Source organism: Paroedura picta, chromosome 4, assembly GCF_049243985.1.
Source record: "Paroedura picta isolate Pp20150507F chromosome 4, Ppicta_v3.0, whole genome shotgun sequence".
NCBI classification, from domain to species: Eukaryota; Metazoa; Chordata; class Lepidosauria; order Squamata; family Gekkonidae; genus Paroedura; species Paroedura picta.
This window is the reverse complement of record NC_135372.1, coordinates 6,742,091-6,769,151: the sequence shown is the minus strand read 5'-3', so window position 1 is coordinate 6,769,151 and position 27,061 is coordinate 6,742,091. Positions and strand designations below refer to the sequence as shown.

General features: G+C 49.2%; 1 protein-coding gene across 5 annotated transcripts in view; it reads right to left on the bottom strand.

Annotated features, from left to right (window-relative positions):
- The window catches only part of ARID3A (AT-rich interaction domain 3A), an 81,135-nt gene that overhangs the window by 17,810 nt on the left and 36,264 nt on the right, over positions 1 to 27,061 (bottom strand). For all 5 annotated transcript variants that reach the window (XM_077331657.1, XM_077331656.1, XM_077331658.1 and 2 more), the window contains exons 4-5: positions 6,174 to 6,246; positions 2,131 to 2,314 (exon numbers count right to left, since the gene is read on the bottom strand). In XM_077331657.1, coding sequence (XP_077187772.1) covers positions 2,131 to 2,314; positions 6,174 to 6,246 — 257 coding nt within the window. The remainder of the gene's footprint in view (positions 1 to 2,130; positions 2,315 to 6,173; positions 6,247 to 27,061) is intronic.

Sequence of the window (27,061 nt, the reverse complement as noted above, 5' to 3'; positions counted from 1 at the left end):
CCGAGTTCTCCAGGAGTTCGTAACTTGTGGTTGTGTTCTTGAAGGCTGCCGGCTGCCCCTCACAGACCAGGGCTTCTCTCCTTCTTTTTAAAGACTGCGGCTTGCATTTGGCTTGCATTTTCACGCTTGTTCCCAAGCGGATGTTACCCCTTGTTTTTCGTTCTGTCGGTGGCGACATAGTGTTACTTATAACAAAAAGGAGGGGTGAAATACCAACCCAATACTCCTACAGGACAAAGAACTACAGAGGTTCCTTCTGACACAGCTAGGTTTTTCAAACAGGCTGTTAAGGAGTTAAAAGCTGGCCACTCTTCCCCCAACATCCCTTTCCACCACCTGGTCCTCTGAATTCCAGACTAATTAACTTTAGTCTCAATTAGGGTGGATGTAAAGGAAAGGGTGACTTTAGAGAGGGGGGGGGGGTTGGCCCACCACCATCCATGATGGAAATAGAGGTTATGGAGTTGAGACACTGGGAAGGGAGGGGGGTACTTTCTGCAATCCCCTATAAAATCTGAGTCCAGTGGCACCTTTAAGACCAACAAAGATTTATTCAAGGCAGGAGCTTTTGAGTGCAAGCACTCAGCAATCCTCTGATCTTACATAATTCAGGCAAAAAACATGAAGATAATAAACACACATATTCACCAACTATTAGATCTCAACTTGAGATCTGTCAATATAATTTTTTTAATTTTATTTATTTATATTTATATACCGCCCTCCCCCGAAGGCTCAGGGCGGTTTACGTGGAATAGGAAACAGGAAACAGGTACAGATAACATGAGGTAACACATGTGACAACAGCAATAACAATACAGCAAAATATGATAGAACTGCAACCTTGGCTGCATATCTCCAGTTTCAAGACCTGTGCTTTGACAAAGAACCTCCATTCTCAGAGGCAGTCTACCTCTGGGTACTGGAGATAAAAGTCTGGGAGGGCTGCATGCTCTTCATGCCCCACCTGAAACAGGATGCTGGACCAGATGGTCCTTCGGCAAATGTGATTCCTTTTCTTTCCCATTCCAATGGAATTTAACTGTATGCTATTAAAAGACATGAAGCTCATGTCAATTCGTGTTCTATCAGCAAGGCTGCCGTTGATGAGGAAGTAAGGATGCAGCTGTAAGGATCTAGCTGATAAAGCAGAACTCCTTGCAAGAGCCACGCTGTTCTGCCACGTTTCCAATACAGTGGTCCCCAGTGTGGCTCCTGTTGACACCTTTCTTGATGCTCATCAAATGATTTTAGAAAGTGGGTGGGGTTAGAAAGTGGGTGGGGCTTTTGCGCAGCAAAGCTTCTGATTGGCTACACAGATCTTTTCAAAAGCTGTTGCTTTGGCAGCAGCAGCCACCATCGCACAGCGATCTTCACTGTGGTGGCCATTGTGTGGCTGCCTTCGCCTCCTGTGGTAGCTGTTTTGGGGTGGCCATTTTGGGACCGCACCTGCCACACAATAGGAGAACTTCAAAGGTGCCCACTATCCCCAAAAGGTTGGGGTTCCCAGCTCCAATATTAATTCATTCATATCAATTCATTCATATTCATATTCATATTCATTCTTCTATTTCTTTCCCACTGCTCTCAGCAATGCTGGCTCGCGGTGGGTTACATATCAGGTGCCACAACAAAAACAATGAAATGATAAAACCAATCCCAATTACCAACATGAAATCCCATCAATGGTGGCAGGTCAAATCAAAACCCGGTTCCCACTAGAGATGTGTGATGCGCCTGCATGTGTGCATCGACCAGCGCAATAGCGCCTCCCCTGCTGCGGTGCAGCTCTGGCTGCGGCGGGCAGGAATGGCCGCTTGGGCAGCCGCATTGCACATCCCTAGTTCCCGCTGTCCCTGAAGTCCCGGCAGCACACAGCCTGTGGACCACTGTTGGTGGTAATTCGATGTCAAACTCATGGCACCAGCTGTGGGGAGGGAGCCCACGGTCTTCTGGCCCTAGCCTCAACCAAACGCCTGGTGGAAGAGCTCAGTTATATTTAATGGGAGTAAATAAAGAAATAGGCATATACCCCAGGACCAGACCCCAACCAAGTGGAAACACCGTCCCCATCGGCCAACCCGCCCACTCCGACCAGCGCAGTGCTGCAGTCCGGCCTCCGGTACTTACTGGGTGCGGAGGGTGAAGGCGGCGCTGGTGATGGAGGTGGGCAGGTTCAGGCCCTTGGTGATCTCGCGCCAGAGCTTCTTGTTGATCACCTCCACCAGGCCGCCCTTCTCGGTCACCAGGACGTAGAGCATATAGAGATCCAGCACTTGCTTGGCCATGATGGGGATGCGGTTCACGGGGGTCCCTGCAAGTGGGCAACGAAGGAGAGGTCAGCCGGGGGGTTGTGGCGAGCCACTCGAGAAAGGGCCACTGGCAGGGCTCCCCATTTGCATTTGCCGAGCGCCAAGTCCGAAGCCCACAGGAGGGCGAAGAGGTGGGAAATGCCTGCTGAAATCTCGGATGTCAAACGGCTGAGAGCATAAGACGGCCTTTCTCAACTTTTTTACCATGGAGGACCCCCAGAAGTGGTGGCAGGTTGTAGAACCCCCTATCTAGATCTTACGGCCGTCATCATTAACTGCCACAATTCCAACTTAATTTTTAAAATTCACTTTATTTCCACCCCCTCCTTTCTCTCCAGCAGGACCCCTGAAGCAGCTTCCATCGTTCTCCACACCTCCACTTTGCCCTCACAACAACCCTGCAAGGTAGGTTAAGCTGACAGGTAGGGTTGTGTGCTTCGGCACGGGTCGCCCACCTTGGCAATCACCGAAGCCTGAAGCGGAGCGTAGGAGGCCAGCAGTGCGACATGGAGAGGCTTTGGTGATTGCCGAGGTGGTCAAACCACGGCGAAGTGCGCAACCCCAGCTGACAGTGTGCAGATGGCCCAAAGATCACCCAGCAAAGTTTCTGTGGCAGAATGAAGATTTGAACCAAGGGCTTTTCCGATCCGAGCCTGACACTCGACTCACAACAAACATGCTGGCTTTCAAGGACTCCAAGATTGCAGGAGATGCTGCTTAGCTTTCTTTCTGGCGGAGTTTTGCAAAGATATGGGGCCAGGATCTTGGTCTTTGAATTTTACAAAAAATGAATGATTTTCAAGCAGCTTGACCAGATGTCTCAAAACAGGATAGCTGTGAATGTCCACGGGGGAAGCAGAATATGAGAGTTACGGGGACATTGCAACTGATGTGCGGGGGGAGGGGGGGACAGGGCACATGTCCAGCAGTGCATTTCTGCACCAAAAGAGTGGCCGTCTTCTATCCACAGGGGAGTGTGTTTTATGGCAGGGAGCAGAGAAAGGAAGCCTTTCAGTTCAACCGGATTAGCAAGCACGACAACAGGGTGGGAAGCGCATGCATGCGCTCACACACAACTGCACACACAGAGAGACGTTTCTTTGCCTCTCCCTCCTTCCCCCTGCCCTCTTTTATTGATTTATCACTTCCTAAAGAAAAAGCATGAAACAAAACTCAGCAAGAAACCTCCCCATTGTGGCCAGTGGTTTTAATCTGGTGGTGTCTTCCTGCAATAAAAAAAATGTGGCAGGGGAGAGGGCTGGGAGGAGAGAGCATACCACTGCTCAAAGGCCAGATTTGTTATGCACAAAGCTTCAGGCATTTCCGGCCAGAGCGGCTTTCCTTCCAGCCTCGGTAGCCCCATCAGCAAAACAGGAACAGCAGGCCCTTCACGTGGAACTCATCTCAGGGTAGAGCGCGAAGGAGCCTTCTCTGGCATCCGCCACATTCAAACTATGAGCTGTTTTCTACAAATTCCCCCACTGCGCACGATGGGCAAACATGAATCGGAAGGCCAGTGTGGTCCGTTGCATACTGTCCGCTTGAGCCAGGGAGATCTAGACTGGTAAGCTCCTCAGCTTGTGGGGTGACCTTCGGACAATCGTGCTCTTTCCCTCTCCGCCTAACCTACCAAAAGCAAACCTCTTCCCTCTTATCCTTTTGTAAAGAAAGACAAGAATGTCAGTAAAACTTTTGTTTTGTCAAGTCAGCAGGAATCCGGTTGCTCTGTCTTCCCCTGGTCCATCTGTTTGGCCTCTCCCCAGGTGCTGCCATTTGGGGAAAACTGTTTTAGTAGTTTCAAATTCAGAGCTATTGTAAAGACGGTGGGAGAACCCCGTAAATGTGAAGCATCCCCCCCCCCCAGTGGAGTTGTCACTAACAGCAATTTGCTGGCTCGTTATTCCCACAGGAGTAATTACAAGATGGAAGAGACTTGAACATTGTCAACAAATAAAACACTTTTGTACCATTTCCCCCAAGGCGGAAACATGGGTGCACATTCGGCCTGCATTATGTGCCATTCCCTGAACTGCACATGATGTTCCCAACTCAGCAGCATAACCCAGCTCATAAGCTTAATGGAATTGCATTTCCAGTGTGGGTCAGCTTGAACTAGGGAAAAGCTGATTGTAGCGCGTGCCTGACTGGGACCTGTTGGTGCATTTGCCAGAGGAATTATGCAGCTGGCAAGTCTGAAAGTTTTTGAAAGGTGGAGAAGGTCAAAATGAAGGGCAAACAGACACAGAAGACCTCTACTGACCAGGTTCAAACTACAGATTGTACATTAATGCTCTTCAGCACAGTTAAGAGGAGAGGAAGAGGGGACGCTTCAAAAAATCTGTTTGGGGAGTCCCAGCAACTGTCGCTTCCATGTTTTTTTTTTACTTTGGGAGACGGAGAGAAAGCACAAATCACAGATAACCTGCGGCATCTTCCCGATGCTCACATCCAGTGAAGCATCTTGGTGCCGTTTTGCGCCACCTCCCCCATTAAGTGGCGTTGACAGTCCAATTCTTCCCGGAATACCAAGAGCATAACCAAGGACTGCAGCTCTTTCCTTCCTCAAAAACAAGATGATGGGGTCTCTGCAGCCACATTTCCCCAGCCAGCACTGAATCACAGAATCGTATAAAGAGCTGGAAGAGACTACAAAGAGCCAGTCCATGCACACCCAACCTGACCATTTTGGGGACTTAAAAATACACACACTCCTGAGAGGTGCTCAACCAATCTGCTCTACTACTCTCATAGAATCATGAAGGGATCTCCAGGGTCATTTAGTCCACCCCCCTGCAGAATGCAGGAAACTCACAACTACCTGCCCAATCACATTGACCCCAATTTCATGCCCAGACAATGTCATGCCTCCCCTCCAGTCTAGCCTGGAGGAAGTTCAACTTCTGACCCCAAAGTGACAACTGGCATTTTCCTGGGCATGCAAGAACGGGCCACGAGAACCAAGAAGAAGAGGAAGAGTCGATTCGTATATGCTGCTTTTCTCTACCCAAAGGAGTCTCAAAGCGGCTTCCATTCGCCTTCCCTTTCCTCTCCCCACAACAGACACCTTGAAAGAGCCCTGAGATTCCTGCTCAGTCAGAACAGCTTTATAAGTTACAAGGTCGCCCAGCTGGCTGCATGTGGAATCAAACCCAGTTTACCAGATTAGAAGTCCGTGCTCCTAACCACTACACCAAGCTGGCTCGCACCAGGCCCCAGGCACTGACACAATCCCTTCTGCCCACCCAATCACAATCTGCCTAAGTCCAAAGAATCAGCAGGGCAGCACATTCCACCTACGGACAGCCTTGGATTATGAATTGGGCTGTGGCCCTCCATTGCCCTTTCCCTACAAAGAGGCAGCAACTGAAAGGACCTTTCCTGCATTATCTGCATAGTGCTGAGCTCTGTAGGGAGACCCCACCAGATACCAAAAAGTCATTTTGGTCCACTGAAACAATACCACACTTACAGGCCAACAGCTAAGTTACCAAACCCGTAGACTTAATACTGCCTACTTACCTATCTGCCTCCCTCTCTCATTTATACCCTGCTATCTCCCCAATGGAGACCCAGGGTGGCTAACATTCTTCTCTCCTCCATTTTATCCACACAACAACCCAGTGAGGTAGGTGAGGCTGAGAGTCTGTGACTGGCCCAACGTCACCCATAATCTTCCATAGCCGCATAGAGATTCGAACCTGGCCCTTCCAGGGCCTACCTAGCCTGACACCCGAACGACCACACCACACTGGCTCTGGGTTGAGGCTGCCTGACTTGGAAGGGGATAAGCTTGAAAACATGCCAGAGAGAAAGACTGGCTGAGCAACAGACAAAAGGGGGTTTGGGGCCGGGGGTGCTCACCTCGCTTCTGCATAAAGCTGAAAAGGTCGTCCAGGAACTCTTTCCTCTTGGGGTCCCCGTCAAGTTCATATAGCTGCAAGAGAGAAAACAACAAAGGCGGGGGCTGTTATATACCATACAAATGACATGCATGTGTTCCATTTCTGTATTTTAATGTTGAGCTAGAAATGCATGTCGCCGTGATCTAAAATGAAGGCTTGGAGGCTAAAGACAGGGAAGACTGGGTAGTTGCATGAAGAGAGTCAGGATCGGATGTTAGCGTACCCTAAAAGGGAGAGTGGACAGGGTACTTTCGGTGTTTTTTTGTGCTTAGTTTTGTGTCACTTTGAGACGAATTTGTGTTCTGTGCGGAAGTTATTAGCCTATGTTTCGAGTGAACAAAATAAGGCCTGTGTGGAAAGTTTATTTATTTATTTAGAAATTAGATCTATAGGCCACCCATTCCACAGTGGGATCAGGGTGCTTAACAAGGACAACCAAGAATAAATATTGACAAAATATTTGTCACAGGTTTGAGAAAGGCGGGGTAGATCAGGAGGCCAACGATGGAAGGCAAATATCAGCAACCATAAGCCCAGTGGATCGAATCAGTTTTATAGGCTTTACGGAAGTGTAGTAAGTCCCACAGGGACCGGCTCTCTGTCATCAGAGTGTTCCACCAGGTTGGGACCAGGGATGAAAAGGCCCTGGGGTCCTGGTCGACATGAGGTGCACTTTTTTGGAGGTAAGGGTCCACCAGGAAGTTTGTAGAAATTACTGGCTGAAGTGCCAAATAAGAAAATAAGCCTGCAGACTTAGGTCGGTTTAAGGAACCATTATGCTTTATGTACCTCTTAGAAACCATTATGCTTATTAAGGTAAAGGTATCCCCTGTGCAAGCACCAGGTCATGTCTGACCCTTGGGGTGACGCCCTCCAGCGTTTTCATGGCAGACTCAATACGGGGTGGTTTGCCAGTGCCTTCCCCAGTCATGACCGTTTACCCCCCAGCAAGCTGGGTACTCATTTTACCGACCTCGGAAGGATGGAAGGCTGAGTCAACCTTGAGCCGGCTGCTGGGATTGAACTCCCAGCCTCATGGGCAGACAGCTTCAGACAGCATGTCTGCTGCCTTACCACTCTGCGCCACAAGAGGCTCATTATGCTTATTAGCCATACCAACCAAGTTGCACTGTTATCAATTAACTTTATGGTTTAAGAAAAGCAACTGTTGTTATGGAATAAATGATCCAATTTTACTTCAGAGCCACCCCCCATTAACTGATTGTTCTGTCATTTTATCAAATAAAACTAAAGTTCTTGGCGTCTGACTGAGAATTCTAAGGCAAGAGCCACTAGTAGCATCAAAACATGAGGACGGCAAGGAGGCAGCACAGCACACGACACAGACCAGGGAGGGTCCATCTAGTCCCGCATCCTGCCTCACACAGAGGACAACCAGTCCCTCTGGAGGGCCAGCAACAGACCACAGAGGCTGAGGCCTTCCCCTGAGAGGAACAGAAGAAGAGCCCTGCTGGATCAGACCAGGGAGGGTCCATCTAGTCCCGCATCCTGCCTCACACAGAGGCCAACCAGTCCCTCTGGAGGGCCAACAACAGACCACAGAGGCTGAGGCCTTCCCCTGAGAGGTACAGAAGAAGAGCCCTGCTGGATCAGACCAGGGAGGGTCCATCTAGTCCCGCATCCTGCCTCACACAGAGGCCAACCAGTCCCTCTGGAGGGCCAACAACAGACCACAGAGGCTGAGGCCTTCCCCTGAGAGGAACAGAAGAAGAGCCCTGCTGGATCAGACCAGGGAGGGTCCATCTAGTCCCGCATCCTGCCTCACACAGAGGCCAACCAGTCCCTCTGGAGGGCCAACAACAGACCACAGAGGCTGAGGCCTTCCCCTGAGAGGTACAGAAGAAGAGCCCTGCTGGATCAGACCAGGGAGGGTCCATCTAGTCCCGCATCCTGCCTCACACAGAGGCCAACCAGTCCCTCTGGAGGGCCAGCAACAGACCACAGAGGCTGAGGCCTTCCCCTGAGAGGTACAGAAGAAGAGCCCTGCTGGATCAGACCAGGGAGGGTCCATCTAGTCCAGCCTCCTGCCTCACCCAGAGGCCAACCAGTCCCTCTGGAGGGCCAACAACAGACCACAGAGGCTGAGGCCTTCCCCTGAGAGGTACAGAAGAAGAGCCCTGCTGGATCAGACCAGGGAGGGTCCATCTAGTCCCGCATCCTGCCTCACACAGAGGCCAACCAGTCCCTCTGGAGGGCCAGCAACAGACCACAGAGGCTGAGGCCTTCCCCTGAGAGGTACAGAAGAAGAGCCCTGCTGGATCAGACCAGGGAGGGTCCATCTAGTCCCGCATCCTGCCTCACACAGTGACCAGCAAGTTCCTCTGGACAACCAACAACAGGGCACAGAGGCCGGGGCCTTCCCCTTATATTGCCTTCTGGCTCTGGGATTCAGAGGTGGAGTGCCTTTGAACATGGAGGCTTCCGTCAGTCACCACAACCAGCAGCTAAAGCATTTTAACTATGAAATTAATGGAAGAAAGGCGGCATCCCTGCTACTAGTTAACCAACATGCCCTTGTTTGGTTCAACACACGCATGAAGTAACTAGTGAGAATCATAGGGGACCAATGAGTGACCTTTGTTCTGAGGCAACCTAAAAGAAACAGATTCCCAGGCAATGCCAAAAGGGAACTCTCCCTCAAATTTATTTGCTTTATTTATATTCACCTTTCTCCTTAAAGCAGTCCACTACAACGTTTTCCTAAGGGCCTCTTGTGGCGCAGAGTGGTAAAGCAGCCGCCTGAAAGCTTTGCCCATGAGGCTGGGAGTTCAATCCCAGCAGCCGGCTCAAGGTTGACTCAGCCTTCCATCCTTCCGAGGTCAGTAAAATGAGTACCCAGCTTGCTGGGGGGTAAACGGTCATGACTGGGGAAGGGAATGGCAAACCACCCCGTATTGAGTCTGCCATGAAAACGCTGGAGGGCGTCACCCCAAGGGTCAGACATGACTCGGTGCTTGCACAGGGGATACATTTACCTTTATGACGTTTTCCTCTCTTGTGGCAAGGTAGATTCAAGTGGGGAGCTATGCTGGTCTGAAGTAGCAGAACAAATTTTGAGTTCAGGGACAATTTTAAGACCAACAAAATTTTATTCAAAGTATATTGAATGTTGTTCTGTTGTGAGGCAGGTTAGGCTGAGACTGTGTGACTGGCCCATGGTCACCCAGCAAGCTTCCAGAGGATTTGAACCTGGGTCTCCCAGGTCCTAATGTGGCGCTTGATCCACGCACAAACACAAATACCAAGTTCCCACCTGCATGGTTGCAAGCAGCCTGCAATTGATTTGGAGAGAAGCACGGCACAGGCCCGGGAGGGGAAACAGACTCCGGCAGACAGCCCCGCCCGGGTACAACCACTCCACTTCCGGGCTGGCTTAAGCCCTTATTTAAGGATTAACGTGCCAAGCCCATCCCTTGCCTAATGAGACGTTGTGATGCGCCTACAGACTGCACGGTCAGCAATCCGGCCCAGGCGGCTGTGCAGCCCTGAGGGGAGCACCACCAAAAATGCCGGCACCCGAGCCAGGTATGGACCGCACCCGCCTCTCGGGCCCCCAGGCTCTCTGCCCCCTCCTTCCTCCCCCAGCCAGCTTCCAAGAGCATCTCTCTCGAGGGATGGCTGGATCATGGCACGAAGGCCCCCGCCCGACCGCTTCCGGCCGGAACCCTGGAGGGCCAGGCCTTTCAGCCGAGCACAGTTTTGCAAGGCTGCACAGGGCAGTAGGAAAGTGTCACTATCAAGAACAGACCTGAGAAGAGGCACTTCCTTTAGGCGAAGGGACTGCTCTTTCGAGGGCGCTGCCCAACCTGTTCTCTTCAAGCCAGCCATTTTCCTCAAAACTATTCTTCTCTATCCATACCAAAAAGTTTTATGTTTAAGGAATTCATAAGGCGAGATATTTATATCTATATGCAGAACAGCATGCAAACAAAAACTCTTTGTTTTCAGAGTGACATGCTTTAACAGTTAGAGGCCCTGTTTGATGGCCTCAGAAGGTCCACTGGTCATCACTACTATTAATTTTTGTTCCTCCTGATATTTGCAAAACTGGCTGGGGGGTGGAGCGTGTCCGGCCTCCGGACTCATATCCAGCCAGCTGATGGTAGCACGCGTGGGAGACCGTGCCGCTGCTCAGGAGCCACCCCCCACCGAGAGCCCTGCGAGGGCCCGCCTCGGCCCCCAACGATGAGGACATGCCTGGCCTGCAGCCGCTTCTCAGGTGAAACGGCAGCCACCCGAAGTTGCCACGGGGCCTACGGGCCCTGGGGCCAATGCACCCCTGCCCCATTACTCTCGGGGGGGGGGGGTTCCGCGACAGGCCAGGAGGCCTCTCCGTGCCTCCAAAGGCCTGCCTTCCCCCCTTTTTGATGCTAGCGCCTGCTGCACTTTAGCCTGCAGTAGGCTTGAAGACGAGTTGTTAATATATTTCTAAGATGCTTAGAAATTTCTAAACAGTTTACAACATATTAAAAATGCATATTATTAATTATTAAACAGCTGCCATATAGAACATGGAGCAGAGTTGCTCTCTCTTGCCCCAGAGGGACAGACCAGAACGAATGGGATGAAATTAATGCAAGAGAAATTCCGTCTCAACCTCCGGAAGAAGTTCCTGGCAGTTAGAGTGGTTTCTCAGTGGGACAGGCTTCCTCGGGAGGTGGTGGGTTCTCAGTCTTCAGAAATTTTTTTAACAGAGAGACTGATTCTGTGAAGGTTCAAGGGGGTGGCAGGTGACAGTGGATGAGCGAGAGGGTTGTGGTTGTCCTGCATAGTGCTGGGGGTTGGACTAGATGACCCATGAGGTCCCTTCCATCTCTATGATTCTATGATTCTAAATTCCATCTAAACCTCCGGAAGAAGTTCCTGACAGTCAGAGCAGTTCCTCAGTGGAACAGGCTTCCTCGGGAGGTGGTGGGTTCTCCTTCTTTGGAGATTTCTAAACAGAGGCTGGAGAGCCACCTGACGGAGAGGCTGATTCTGTTAAGGCTCAAGGGAGTGGCAGGTGACAGTGGATGAGCGAGAGGGTTGTGAGTATCCTGCACAGTGCAGGGGGTTGGACTAGATGACCCAAGAGGTCCCTTCCAACTCTATGATTCTATGATTCTAATAACATTACATTCTAAAAATAAATTGCTAAATGCCTGTTATCTACCCGGTGACTAATTCTAACTAACTGGGCCAAGAGGAGTGGTCTCATAAATTGAGTTATAAAATAAATAACTACCTATTCCCACCACCTTCTGCCATCTTTGGCGCTCCCCCCTCAAGCCAAGAACAAAATTAAACTCCAAACCAGGAAGCAGAAAGCAAGGTACAATCAAACCAGGAGACAGAGGAGCACAGGAAGGCTGAAGGTTGTATAAGCCCCCCAGGGAAGAGTATTCAATAGAACAGGGGAGGGGGATCACTGAAAAAGAAAGCCACTATGACTTCCCTAAACTCTGAATGTGGCAACAGGTCTCTGGGGAACAACCCAGATTTTTCCGGTCTTCACATGTCCTTTGTGCACCTTCATGTGTCCTTCATGAACATAGGACAGGGGTAGTCAAACTGCGGCCCTCCAGATGTCCGTGGACTACAATTCCCAGGAGCCCCTGCCAGCATTCGCTGGCAGGGGCTCCTGGGAATTGTAGTCCACGGACATCTGGAGGGCCGCAGTTTGACTACCCCTGACATAGGAAGCTGTCTTATCAGACTCTTGCACCATCCAAGTCAGTATTGTCTACTCTGGCTGGCAGCAGTTCTCCGGGGTCTTTCACATCACCCACTGCCCGGCTCTTTAAACTGGAGGTGCTGGGAATTAAACTGGAAACCTTCTACATGCCAAGAAGAGGCTCAGGTCCCAAACTGTTTAGGGTTTTCAAGGGTTAAACATAGCATATTTTCCCCAAAAATCTGTGGCACATTTCAAGGACTACTGCACCTGAATCTCCCTCTTCCTCCAAGGTCCTGTTTATCCTCACAGCAACCCTGCAAGGTAGGTCAGGCAGAAAGAGAGGGAGAGGGAGCATGTTTGGGTCCAGATCGCCCAAGGAAGCTGCAAAGCCCAGTGGGGATCTGATTTTGGACTAACGAGATCTTGACAGCAACTCCTCATCCTGCACCGGTTGACTCCCTGCCAATCCGTGCCAACTCATCATGTTAAGTTTTTAATTGGGTGACAATCCCACTAATAACACAAACATGCACGCATGCACACTCCCATGTCTGGTGCAGAACACGCCTCAATTTGTGTGGCACCAGATACCCACAATGAAGGTGTAATAATAAAGAAATCTTGACATTCATTCTTAATCCACAAGATGTTTCCTCTGACATCTAAGATTATCATTATCTTGAAACCTTCCCTCCACCTCCTCCCTCTTTTTGAGATAGCCTCGAACCAGTCAGAAAACAACATTTGACAAAAAGGAGCAGCACTCCAAACGTGTGGGCTCTTTCCCAGAGCCACGTTCGGGGTCCCACAGGTGTGGTTACTGTGGTGATGAGAACTTCATGGTGAGCAAGAAGGGGACCTGCAGTTCACTGTGACAGAAAGGCAATTTGTACAAAACACAATGAAACTGAAAGACAGGCAGTGCCTCTTTCAAAAACAGCAGTAGGGATCCCCCCCCATAAACACCTGCAGCTTTGAAAACACCCCCCCCCCCCAATGAAACCCACACATTGGAACCAGAAAAGGTTTCCAAATCATGGCCAGAACATAGCAGGGAGAGAAAAGAGCCAATCTGATCATGATCAACAAGATTTTACTAGCTTGTACCGGATTATTGGGGCGTAGAAAGTCGTATGCTCTAAGAAAATATTTATGTGGAAGCAAAGGCACAAAAAGAAATAAATATTCCTGACAAAGGCTCAGGTTGAAATTGATTCTATCCAAGAGATAGTTTGGAAGAAATGCTGCCTACACATGGTTTTCTTTGCCAGATTTATGGCATGTTGAAGTAGATACTTCTACAAAATAATTTTGACTTTTGTTTTCCATTTTTAGATTTCCCTCCCTCCATTTGTGAAGCGCTTGTTGAACAAAGGAGAGATTTAAGGAGGCGGTTTTCTATCCACTAGTAATATAACATTAAAATTATGTTTGCTTTTCTGCCTCTCATGGGGTCTTGGGTTTGCTCTGATTGTCTGATGCATTCCTGGCCTTTTTCCGCGAGCATGACACTTCTCCGCACCGGGGGGGGGGGGGGGGGGGGAGCTCCCCGGACTCTGAGGCCGAGGATGCAACTGTCCCACTGATCTCCATTCTCCCCTATTAATAGCCCCTCTGCTCTGCTGGCAAGAATGCCGGCGCCCGCAAAGCAGCAGCCGCTCTCGGACAGCACCAGCTTCCTCCCACTTGTCACACCGGGCCAGGAATTTTTAAGGGAACGCAAGACAGCGTGGCATGACCATGCTGCTCGGATCAGGGGCGCTATGATCTTCGGGCATGTGGCCACTCTGAAGGGCACTGCCTGGCAACTTGTCATGGCCAGCTTTTGGGGCCTGACTGCCACCCCTGGGAGGAGGGAACAAATCAAGGTAAAATCAGGGATGCCCGGGATTACAACTGGTATCCAGAAGACAGAGAGCAGTCAACATGGAGGAAATGGCTGCTTTGGAAGGTGGACCCTACGCCTTTGTACCCCAAGCCCCACCCTCCTCAGGCCCCACCACCTCCAGGTGTTTCCTAAACCAGAGCTGGCAACCCCAGGTGAATCTGACGAAGGCAATAGCCGTGTGCGTGCATGTGTGTGTGTGTGAGTGTGTGCGTGCGCGCGTTGAGGGCAGGACCGAATGAAACTCCAACCCCTATTGCCCTCTGCTGTACTTTTCCAGCTCCGCAACAACTTTTTTTGAGATACAACCACCAGAATTGTACATACATTTCCCAAACAAGGCTACACTCATGATGGTATAACAGGAGGTATCCATATTGACCATCTTATCCTCAGCCCCTTCCCTAATCGTCTCCAACATGGAGCTACAAAGCCCCAGTTCAAGATCACACTTTGGTGACCATGGACAGCTACAACCTGGAAGTTCTTAAATCGTCTCCCCAGAGCGGGAAACCCACTTTGGATTTAGGAGAACCACCAAGGCACTACTTCAGGGGTCCCAAAACTCTTTGAGCTTGCAGGCACATCTGGAATTCTGACAAGGCATGTTGGGCACAGCAACAAAAAGGCGACTACAAAATGGCTGCCACAAATGGATTGCCACCATTTTTTAAAAAATCTACAGTCCCAAAAATAGCCCAACCTTGTCCGGCCCACTGACTAAAAAAACATGAGGGCACCAGCAAAAATGTCACCCTAGCCGCACGGTGCCCAAAGGGACCACGTTGGGGACCCCTGCGACAGTTTCATTGGGGATGTTTTGGGAAAAGACCAGACAGTGGCCGTGGAGGGGTGGAGGGACTGGGTTTTTAACATGGAGAAGCAGAGGCGATTGGCTGGCTTGAGTTCCACCCCTCTTGCTCCCTGTTGTACGCACTGCCCGGCACAACTGGTAAAAGCTCTGCAGGAAGCTAGGAGCATGGGCAGCGGGAGGCCTTGCAAGATGACAAAGGAAGGGCACCCAAAAAGATGGGAATAATATCAGCGGGAGGGAAGGAGGGTGTCAGGGCCTGGGGGTCGGCAGAGGAAGGGGGGGCCTGGGAACCATTTGTGTGGGGCTCACCAAATCCTGGAAGCAGCTCCGTGTTCAGTACCCCTCCCTAGATGCCCGAAGCTTGAGGAAATGCACAGATCTAGAACGTCAGAAGTTTAAGAATTATATAAACTGGGGTCTCCAACACCATTTTATTTTCAGGAAATCGGTGGGATCAAGTCGGGCTTTTGGCCAGCAAGCCAAAATTGGCTGAGCAGATTTCTTTTTGGCTGATGTGGCTGAGCAGATTTCTTTTAAAAAAATGTTTTGGCAGTAGCAGCCACCGCAGCACAAAGACCCACATTTTGTTACCCAACTTATGCTGCCAATCATTTTTTTGTTGTTGTTTCTACACCCATCATGCCGTGCCAGTATGCCAGAGGTGCCCGCAGCCTCAAAAAATTTAGGGATTCTTGATGAAAACAGGAGGGAGTCAAAGCAGAAGTGGAGCACCTCCGAAGCTTGGCAAGGGAGACCATGAGGGCAATTTGCAAATTTCATAAAAAGGGGACGGTTCTGTACACATGAGGAGGAACAAGTGCTACTTCTATTGTGCTTACTCCTGAGAAGAGCACCCTGCCGTACAGCAGCATAATGCCCGGGTGCCTCTGCTCTATCAGCACATACTGAGCTCCTCTTCATGCTTACAGCATTCTCGGTTGAGGGGTTTGTGCTTCAGCTTGGTTTGGCCACCTTGGCAATTACGGCAGCCCAAGGTGGCCAAGGAGGGCTGGCGGCACACCAGCTGATGGCTGCATGCAGAAACAGAGCTCTGAGCACTGCCGCCCCTCCTCTCCATGCCACGGCACTGGCCTCTTACGCACTGCTTCGGGCTTCAGTGATCATTGAGGCGGCCGAAGCGCACAACCCTAGTAGTGGTCCCCCCACAAGACGATTTTCCACACATCACACAAAAGCAAGTCTACCCCCAAGAAGCTGCAGCCCCCTCCCCCCGCATGACACATACATCTCTCCACATTCACGCATTATATCTTTTGAGGGACATCAAAAACATCCTGTATTGGAAAGCCCCCAAAGACAAGCTGGTCAGCCCCTGGTTCAATTCTCATTCATGACTCAGTCTTCCATCTGTAATATGGGTATAATAGCCTTTCCCAACCTTTTGTTCATGCAGGCAGCCATGCCATCTCTGAATCATCCAACCAGTCCTGGTGTACAGAGCAGAATCCCTCTCTCCCCCCCCCCTGAACCTCACTGCCCCCCAAGACAACCCAACTGCAAGGTAAGGGCAGACCTGTACAGTAGCGATCCCCAACCTGTGGTCCGCGGACCACATGTGGTCCTTCGACTAATTGGAGGAGGGCCCCGAAGGACGCCTTCTCTCCCCCCCCCCCCCGGCCCTTTACTTCATCCCCCCCCAGCCCTTTACAACACACTTCATTGTTGTGGCGTGTCTGTATCTTATTTTGAAGGGATGTTTAAACATTACCATAGCGATCAGAGAGCGTTAGAGCAGTGGTTGAGAGTAAAGGAGTAAACTACCCCCCCCCCACCGGGCCTCAGTAAAAGGCATTGAGTGGTCCCCGGTGATAAAAAGGTTGGGGACCACTGCTGTGCAGCACACAGGGACACAGCGGGAACCACCTTTTTTATTGCTCGCTGAGCTTGAGAAGACCAACCTTTGTCCAGCTTTTTTAAAAAAGGGGACGTTGCACAAACCAGTTGAAGCCATGAAATCCCCGCCCCCACATCCAGCCCCGACTTCTGTTTTGGCCAACTGAACACATTAATTGCTCAAGCGCTCCGGTACTGGAAGGGAGCCAGAGGGGAGGGAGAGGAGATAAGAAAATTGAGGAACCGAAAAGCTGTTTACGTTCCGAGGTGGCCTCCGAAACCAGGAAGCCGATCGCGGAGCTGCCGTTTCAGGGGCTGCTTCCGGTTACACCCGCTGACTGAAAAGAGCAGGTGCATCGGAGAGCGGCTTCTCCCCAGCGCCAAGAGTTTGCGCCTCCTGCTCCAACCCGCAGCATTCCTCCTTCCAGCACGGCAAAGCTCTATCAAAACACGAGCCAGGGCAATTAAAGGTCACCGCCGACTGCAAGGCCCAAGCCGTCTTGGCTGGCCGTTGGGACCAGCTCTTGACCAGAGTCCCATTCAGTCCATGGGGCAGGCAGCGGAGGGGTGGCAGCTCCCAACCGCTTCATCCAGAGAGCCAACCGTCGAGACATTCCGGCCACCAATGTGCGGGATGTCGGTGCCCAGCTGTCGACACAATCCTGCTTCCGGAGTCACTGGAATATCTGCTGCCATTCCGTGGCAGTGTGCTGGTGGATTAGGCTCCACAAAGGCTGAGCAAACACATCATCAAAATGAAATAAGCAAAAATAGATCAATTTATCAGATGGTGCCCTTAAAACACCGGTTTAATAACCCAGGCCTTGAACTTAGCAGGGAGATGGACTGCCGCCAGATTGAGCAGACATCCACATACAATATTTAACACCTACAAGTATCTCAAGGTTGAGTCCAGAAACAAAGCCACAGGGCCCGAGATCAAGCTCGTCTCGGCCCTAAACGTGTACCCACCCTGTCCTTAGTTAAACCATGTGTTAATTGACTTGTGCACATTTTATTCCACGTGCCCAAATTTGACATGATAAAGATCATGGATCCTGTTCTGTGATTTTCATGCTCACACATTTAAAAAATGTACACTACGTCTAATTTTGGCAGTTCCTGGTGGTCCACGCCTGTGAATATGTCCCCCAAAGAGCACTATGATTGGCAAACTCCAATTTGCTGGTGGTCCCTGGCCCCAGGACAGTGTGTTTGGACGACCAGAGCCAGCTTGGTGGAACAAGCTGCCAGCAGAGATCCGGACCCTACTGGAGCTCCCAAAATCCCGAAGGGCCTGAAAAAGGGCACTCTTCTGCCAGGCACATGGTCAAGGCCAGCACAAGCACATAAGAACAGCCACTCAGGCCTCCTTTTCCTCTCCTCTCTTCCTCCTCCCACCATTGGAGACCGGGCTCCGGGACCCAAACAAACTCAGTGCAGCAATTAATTTTAGATGGAGAACTGGAGCCTTTACTTTAAAAATGAAAATATTTTTACTGTTTTAAATCCATATATGTATGTCCTTTCTTTGTTATTAACTGCCCTGAGACTGTCGCCAGGGAGGAGCAGTTTACAAATCCAATTAATAGTCAAATCAATCAATCAATCAATCAACCAACCAGTGATTTGTCTTGTATAAGAAGCTGATCCATTTTTGTTTAATTTGTTTTTACATTGTTTTTGCTCAGCCTTTGTGGTACCCACCCAATTTTGGGTAGGGCTTTAGCCCCTATTTTTGGAGTGGTGAGGCAAGAAGCTGGGGGGGGGGGAGAGTTCTTGCTGCATACCTTCAATTCTTCATCTAAGCCACAATGGAGTCAACACATGCGCTGTGCTTTGGACACCCTAAAACCCATTTGGAAGTGCAATAACATTGCAGTTCCTGTCTTTTTTGGAGAGGTTTTGTGCACAAGCACGCTGCCTGAAGAGGAACCAGGAGCAATCAATGGGGAGAGCGACTCATTAGGCCTGCCTGATCCAAGCCCTCTGGGAAAAGGGGGCGGGAGAAAACTGGTCCAGTGCTTGCTCCCCCCCCTTTAAAACGCACATTCTTAAGCCATTAGACAATGCACACATTTAGCTCTTTCAAGACCGATTGTGCAGAAAACAGCCGTTCACTTGATTGTAAATGGAATTAGGGAGATTCCACAACCTGCTCAGAAATGCAAGGAATGTGAGAGAAGGTAGCCCTGGAAGCACACAGACATCTGCCACAGGATCCGACCTTCCCTTGACAGAATAAGACTGACAAATTGGATCCACCACCCACTCCAAATCCGGTTTCTGACCCAAAAGCTTCCTCCTTGCAAACGGCGCTCTGGTTTGCTAGAAGCTGGCAAGATGGCTTATTTTCACACAACGGAAAAAATTCGGTTTTTTTCCGGCTTGCCTGTAGAAGACCAGGATGGTAGTTTGGACAGCAGTCGGCGTGAATCTAGGTTCCTGGAGACCTGGATTCGAATCCAGTCTCTGGAAATATACTGGGGGACTTCGGGTCATGCAGACACTCAGCCCAACTGACCTCAGAGGCAGCAGGAAGAGCAAGAGACAAACCAAATCTGTGGAAGGGAGGGACCTATTGTGAGTCACTGCTCAGTCCCCCAGATAACGGAGAGAAGCTGCTTTGGGCTCCCATTAGGGGAAAAGGAAGGGCGCAGGTTACGTGAAACAAGTAACTACACCAGGATGGCTTTTGTACTGATGGGTGAAGAGCAGCAAGATAATCCCCTTTTCAATGCAGAGGGCTAAGATATTTCTATGCCTCTCCCACCAGCATCTGCCCGAACTCTAGCACTTCCCTCTGCTGATGGATCCCTTCTCCACGTAAACATTTCCATTGCTTTTCCTGATATCTTATCGTTCCACTGGACAGAAAAGAGGGAAAGAAAAGAGATCCACGGATCTTTCTATGACACAGAATTGTTTGCAGGTTCAGGAAAGATTTTTTTTAAGAATACAACTTTATATCTTATGTAGTTAACTCATGGAACTCACTGCCACAGGATGCATGAACAACCACGAGCACAGATGAGTTCAAAGAGAGTTTTAATGGAGGGGGACAGACCCAACCAATGACTGGCAGTGACAACTGCAAGACAGAACCCCTCTGGAATGTGAAGTATCTCTATGAACAAAAAAAAGATTAGTTTTAGAAAGGGACAGAATTTGCTTTCTGTCCCATAGCTACTGGGCTAGACCTTATTTATCTTACAGGGCTCTTTTCCTTATTCCCTTTAAAAACCAAGATCCTCCCAAATAAACAAGGCAGAGGGAGTGAAAAGGAGAAGAGGAGGAGAAAAGGGGGCAGGGCAGAGGGAGCCAGATGAATGTGGCTGCAAACCTGTCAGGTTCTACACTGATGCATCAAGGAAAGCCCTCAGCTATCCACACTGGTGCTCTCAGAGGTTTTTGTCTGCAGTTCCCGAGGAGGAGCACATCCCCTCCCCTCCACGTTCCAGTCTCACCTTCGCCATCTCTAAGCGGTTTTCCTTGAAGGAAGGCAAAGCTTTAAAAGAGGGGAGGGGAGCACAAACCCAATAGAGAGTGTGGTCAGCTTGCTAAATGGACTCCAGGGAGGGCAGGAGAGGAAAAGAGAAAGGACCAGAGGGCTGCCCCGACTCCCACTGAGTTCAAAGGGCCCTCCTGGTCTTTTGTCAGCCCATTGTGCACTGGCCGGCAGGATGTATTGGCCCCTCTCAGACTGCCCCGGCTGCAGAAGCCACAAAAGGCTGGCCACAGCCGGGAAAAAGGAGACCAAGGGAGGAAAGGAGTTGGAAAAGGAAGCCCAGGAGAAGCCTAAAGGATGGGACGGCAGAAGCGGATGACATAGACGTTAAGAAAAGCTCCCATATGGCAAAGCTAGGAAATCCCTGTGTTCAGCTGATTTGCTGAATTGGTCGTTCGAAACATCATCAAGTCGATCTGCCTCCTGTTGGGTCTTCCTCGTTTCCTGCCATCTTCAGCTTTTCTTAGCATTGTTGTCCTTTCCAGGGAGTCTTGCCCTCCCCTCATGTGCCCAAAGCATAATAGCCTCAATTTAGTCATTTTAGGTTTTGGGGAGAGTTCAGGCTCGATTTAATCTAGAACACACTTGTTTGTCTTTCCTGGCAGTCTACAATAGCTCAAAATGAAGGGCAGTCAGCCAAAGAAGTGTCAAGGGAAAAGAAAGCCGACACATCGGCTATCAATAATGTGGTTCTCATTAGAAACCGAAACAGAGCAGGTGAAGACTGGCATGATAAAATGGATGCAAATGTTGGTGTTTCTGTTTCAAGGACCAACTGCAAATATTCATGGTGTAAAGCTATTACAGGCAAAATGTCAGATATTGCATGAGAATTGGCACAAGATGTTAGATTAGGGGTGGGCAAACTGTTGCCGTCCAGATGTCCATGGACTACAATCCCCATGAGCTCCTGCCAGCATTTCCCTGACATCCGGAGGGCCACAGTTTTCCCACCCCTGTGTTAGATGGTATCTAACACCTAAAGCAATAATAGTAAAATGAAAAATGTTGGGGATGTGATGAGGCTTTTTATCACATGTGGTGGAACTGTACAATAATCAAAAAAATTTTTTTTAAAAGTCCATGACAAATTACTGTCTGTATTTAGAAATAAATTAGCCTTAGCACCTGGACACAAGGGTGGGAAAGTAAGGGAACTTGCTGTGATGGCAAAAGTGACCAATCGGGTCAACCGGAGACCTCCAGAAGAGTCTGAAGGTTGCTGGGAGAGATACCTAACAGCTTTGTAATTTTCTTGTTCCTGGCTTTGTAATTTGTTCTAACAGAAAATAAAAATGTATTAAGAAAAAAAATACTGTGATTCTTCTTTAATTCAAGGAGACAAGCCAGAACGAGTTCCGGTACAATATTTGTTTTCAAAGGGAAAATTCTTCCTCGGTGGCATTAAATTTCTTAATTTCCATTAAATATCAAAAGCAGTGTGTCTCCAGTCAGTCGTATCAACATATTGTGTATCAACAGGACCTATGGTTCCAATCAGTCTTATACCACATTGAATTCTAGTGGGCTAATGCCAGGCTGAATTGTAGTAGATTTATTTATTATTTAAATAAATAAATTTATTTATAATTTTAATTATAATTAATTAATTATATTAATTTTTTGTTTTTATTTATTTATTTCAATTCTAGTAAGCTTATGCCATGTTGAATTCTAATAGGTTTCAAGTAGGCTGAATTCTAGTAGGCTTATGCCACACTGAATTCTAGTTGCCCTTAATTCTAGTAGGCTTATGCCACATTGAATTCTAGTAGGTTTGTTTGCTTATTTATTGCAATTCTAGTAGGCTGCTGTCATGTTGAATTCTAGTAGGCGTCTAGCAACTTCTAGTAGGTTGAATTCTAGTAGGCTTATGCCACATTGATCCCCCTCTAAATACGGATTGGAACCACAGGTCCTGTGGATATGCAGTAGCTAGATACCTTTAGGACTGGCTGGAGATACACTGCTTTTGGTCTATGATAGCTGTCAAACTCTCCTCCAACGCCACACATTTCATAGGAATTATGCCACTTCCTGCCTGCATTCTTCACCATCCAACTTTCACACCCAAACATTAACCAAGGGGAATAATACCGGGACATGAATTAACTTGATCTTGGCTGCCAGCAACGCACCTTATACTTAACGAGTTCTTTCTAGCTCCTTCCCGGTCTCAATCTGATTTCACGGTTACAGCCTCCCCATTTGGTGGATTAACAAAGCCAAGCAATCAAAATTTTTTAACCATTTCAATTTCTTTGTCTTCCAGGTATTCTCCAAAGATGGAGTGAAAGCTGGTCGGCCAATGAAACTGGGGAGGGGGGGAGCAGACACCCCACCTAACATCACCCACCAAATCTCCTGTGGTATGTGGGGAGTGTGTGTGGGGAGGGGTGCTCTGGATTTCTTCCACATACTAGAAGCAGGTAGCCGGGGGACGGGACAATTCTGGTAGGTGACTGCCTCCCCCTGGACTGACCTATCCGTGCCAAATGATAGAAACAATTGTACGCAGAGGGGACCGCAAGGCTGTTTGTGAAAATGAGATTTTCTCTCTCTGTGAATGTTTTTTTTTGGGGGGGGTTGCATTTTAGATCTATCACACCTATGTCGCACATTTCCTTTAAAAGGTGGCCTGCACTGTTCTACCCTTCAGCAGTGGCGCATTTCATCCCAATAATCCTGCAAGGTAGGAGTACGCCTAGCAAGAAGAACCTGAAGAGTAGAGGTGACCAAAATGTGGCTCTCCAGAGCAAGCTGGCAGGCGCTCATGGGAATTGTAGTCCACGGACCTCTGGAGAGCTGCAGTTTGGCCACCCCTGCCCAAGACCTTTACAGCTCAGCAGTTTTGGTCCCTCTGGTCTGGCCAGGAGTGGGATGGGACACAGGGCAACTAGAGCGGACCCTGACCATCCATGCTCCCTTAAGAGGGCCAACCCCAGCCACCCAAGCCCTACCTCGCACGGATTGAGGGTCACCCATTTATTTAGCATAGGGTGGCTCATGTGGCAGACGGGTGGAGGTGAGCCCCTGAACTGCTCAGACCACCCCTGAGTCAAAGGATAGCAATTAAATGGGAGTCATTGCACTTCACAGCAAACTCATACAAGAGGGGAAGAACTAGGACCCGGCTAAACTGGATCAGATCAAGAGACCCAACTCTTGGATTTGTTGTTTCCAGTTGCCTCCAAGGAATGTGCTTTGGCAATCATGACCAAATAGTAAGCCAGCTCTCCCTGTGGGGGTTTCCTCCACCTCCTTCCCACAACTTAGCCAGGAGCCACTGCCTCATCCTGGGGCAGGGAGTTCCTTTAGCTAATCAAACCAATCATGCTGTTTGGCTACACGCCTTTGGAAGAGCCGTCAAACAGCTTTGCCAACAAAGGTATTTAGTAATATGACAAAATCGATTCTCTAATTTGGTCAACAAAATTGGTGCCCAATAGCACCTTTAAGACCAACAAAGATTTATTCAAGGCGTAAGCTTTCAAGGAAGAGTGCATGGATGGCCACTTGGGGTGGGGGTGTGGTCAATCTGAACTATAAATGTCCAAAGAACTGGGGCGAAACAGTGAACCCCGAAGAAATCATTTAAAAAATGCAATGAAATTACAATCCAGGAGGAACCTTCGACCTCAAATTCAAAACATTTATTATCTTGCTAACTAGATACATCAGCCTTTTTCAACCTTTTGACCCTGGAGGAGCTCCTGAAATAAGTTTTCAGACTTCAAGGAGCCCCGGAAGTGATGTCAGCCGGCCACACCCCTAGAAGTGACATCACTACCTGCCCCCATAGCCCACCTTTTGCTCCCTCCTCCCACCTTTATTGCTATTGTGGCAGCTCTGCCTCATGTGCACCAGAAAGAAGAGTAGGAGCTGAGAAGACTTGCTTCTTGGATGCTTTAGGATGCTTAGGGCTGATCCTGCGTTGAGCAGGGGGTTGGACTAGATGGCCTGTATGGCCCCTTCCAACTCTATGATTCTATGATTCTAAGACAGCACAGATCTTCCCTCCCATGCGACACACTTCATAGCTCCTGTAGATCGCCAGGGGTCCACAGACTCCTGCTTGGGAATCCCTGAGACACATGGTCAAATGCAACAGCAGTTCTGGGTCAGCAAGGCTGATCTTAAGCCCAAATAAATTCACTTGGTAAACCCCAGTGTAAAAAAAAAAATGGGAGGGGGGGAGGATTGCATTTTGGATGTCAACTTTTTAAAAGGTTCCAATTGATGTGTATATGAATTAGCCCTTTGGAAGGAACTTGCCCAGCTGTCTTGGGAATTGCTGTATCGGCTTTCCCAACTGGGAGGGAAAATGAGGACCGCCTCATCTTGCTCCTTGAAAGAGGGGTTTCTTCGAACAGCTGTGATGCAGAAGTGGAGAAATTATCTGCTCCCTGCCAGCTAATGCAGAAAGACACCCTAATCAATATTTTAAAAGCAAGTAAATTGACCCTTCCTGCAGTCATTAAGGAGAGAGGCAGGCAATCCCTTTCTCCCAAGGACTTTGAGGACAGCTTGTGGGCACTGCTGATGCAACTTCCCCCCACACACGCACACAGCCGCACACGTGCTTAGACACCAGGCATGCCTTTCTTTTGGCAGAGGAGAGCCAGAGCCTATGCAATTGAGAGACAAGGAGGGTCTCCCCCTGAAGGCAAAGCTTCCACCTACCCACCTTTCTTAGCCATACCCTTGCTTTAACTCTGCACACCCTAACCCTGTGTAACTGGGAAGGTTAAGAGATTTCCAGTTTATCCTTTAGAACTAAAAAGGGGTGGTGAGACCCCTCCAAGTGATGGAATGCAGCCTTCAAGAGGCCACTGCATCGTCTTTGGTGCAGTGGTCAAACAGAACCAGAACCAAAGGCAGAGGAGTCAACCCTCCCCCCCCCCCAATACTTCCGGTCAGCAACCGCCAGCCAGAAGACGACACCTCTGAACATCACAGCCTGCATTCACACACCCCTTTTAAAAGCTACCTTTTCACACACCCAACCGGCACACAGGGTGTGTGAGTTCCACAAGCTTGCAATGAAGTGCTTTCTTCCCACCATCCTGAATCTGCAGCTCATCAGCTCCAGGCAGGAGTTTCAAAGGTCCCTAAGCCCCCCACATTTTCACAGCTCTGCTTCCCAACCCTATTCTGCCCCATCGTGCCGCTACTGGGGTTTCTCGAATTCTGAAGAATGTTTCAGGGGTTCCTTGAGGATTAAAAAGTTGAGAAAGGCTGCCCTAGAACCTCCAAAGGGTGAAACGGCGACTATCATACTTTGGCCCCATCGTGAGGATGCAGAGCCGCTGCAAAAGGCAAATCATGCTAGGAAAGGGGGAAGAGGAAGACCCAGCAACAGAGGGATGGACTCCGTGGAGGAAGCCATTTCCAGGACCTGAGGCAAGGCTGCCAAAAGGTCATGCGTTCACAGGGGCTGCCATAACTCTGAACCCACTTCAGGGCCCAAAACATACATACACTTGCACCCTTGCCAGAAGACAGCCAGTATTTCTTTTTAAACATTTCTGGCCCACCTTTAAGGCATAAGTGCCCCTGGTGGCACCAGGATTCAAAAAACCAAAACCAGGCAATCTGTAAGGATAGCAGAAGGCAAGGAAATGACCCGGCTGGAACTTCATTTCACAAGTTCTTGCTTCTTCAGTGGACTCCCAGAACTACATAGGGCAAGGGGCTAGATATGTGTCCCAATAACCTCACAGTTCACAGTCATCCTAGAAGAATCCACCAGTTTGTAACACCGTCTTTCCAACTCATATAAACATTTCTTCTCTCAACAATTCAGGAATGATCCAGGGTGAAAATTTACAGACATTTTTTTCTAAGCATTTGAATATTATATTTTTGTAAAAAAAAAAAAAATCTTTTTACAATTTTGCATTCAGCCTCCAGGAGGGGCCAGGTGATTACCCCAGAATTACAGCTCATCTCCAAACAACAGGAATCAAATTCCCTGAAGAAAAGGGATGCTTTGGAGGGTGAACTAGGGATGCCAGCCCCTGGAGATCCCCTGGAATGACAGCTCATCTCCAAGCTACAAAGATCAGGTCCCCTGGGTGAAATGGATGCTTTGGAGGGTCGACTCCAGAGCAATGTACTCCACGGAAGTCCCTGTCTTCTCCAGACTCCATCCCAAATCCCCAGGCATTTCCCAACCTGAAGCTGGGAACCCAACCCCCCCCCCCCATCCCAAGCCAGTGGCCAGGAGGGACATGGCAACTATAATGGAAACTATAATCCCCTGCTTCCAGTTTCAGAAGGTACTTGCGAATCCTTTGCTAGATCCACATTTGTTCCTTGCCATCTTGTACCAGAGAATCAGAGAAATCAACCACAGTTCACTTGCTATTCTCAGTTTTTTTCTCCCTGCTCCCAATTTTTCCTGCACTGCTCATGAAAACACAAGGCCCTGGGCTGGCTGCGGTGGGAAAGGGATCCAGAAAAGGGCCCTTAATATTCTCATAGGAAACCTGGCTAAACAAAAGCTGGGAGGGGGGGGCCTCGATGTTATGGCCCAATAACCCTGTGAATTGCCCCACCATCACTAGGCTACACAAAAGGTGCCAGCCCCAAGACAGCACCTCTCTTGCTGTAACTGGAAGCCGAGAATCACCAGCGATAAATGGAGTCTAGACGCTCCTATAAAAACTAGACAGGAGACACTGGCGAGAAATTGTTTGCGGCTTCCAACACCCCCCACCCTTCCCCATTGCGCAGATGTTGGGAATTTATTTCCTTTTTTTTAAGCCAAGTAAAACAGGTTTTGTGCTTACAACTCATGTAAAGCACTAGCAAAAAACGCCTAAAAACATTCTCCAGTTAATCTCAACTACACCAGAGATGGTGATACAGAACTTAATGAACACCCTGAAGCAAACACACACACACACACACACACAAAAGGAACGACATTAATGTAAGAAACAAATTAGCATTAAAACAAAATGAAGAACTCTGAACAATCTGGCTTGCGGAACTCACAGCCACAGGACACGACGACTGCTGATTTAGGCAGCTTTTAAGGGTTAACTTAGTACATGAGATGTTGAAGGAGAGGTTTACAGATGGCCATAGCTAAAGGGGACCCC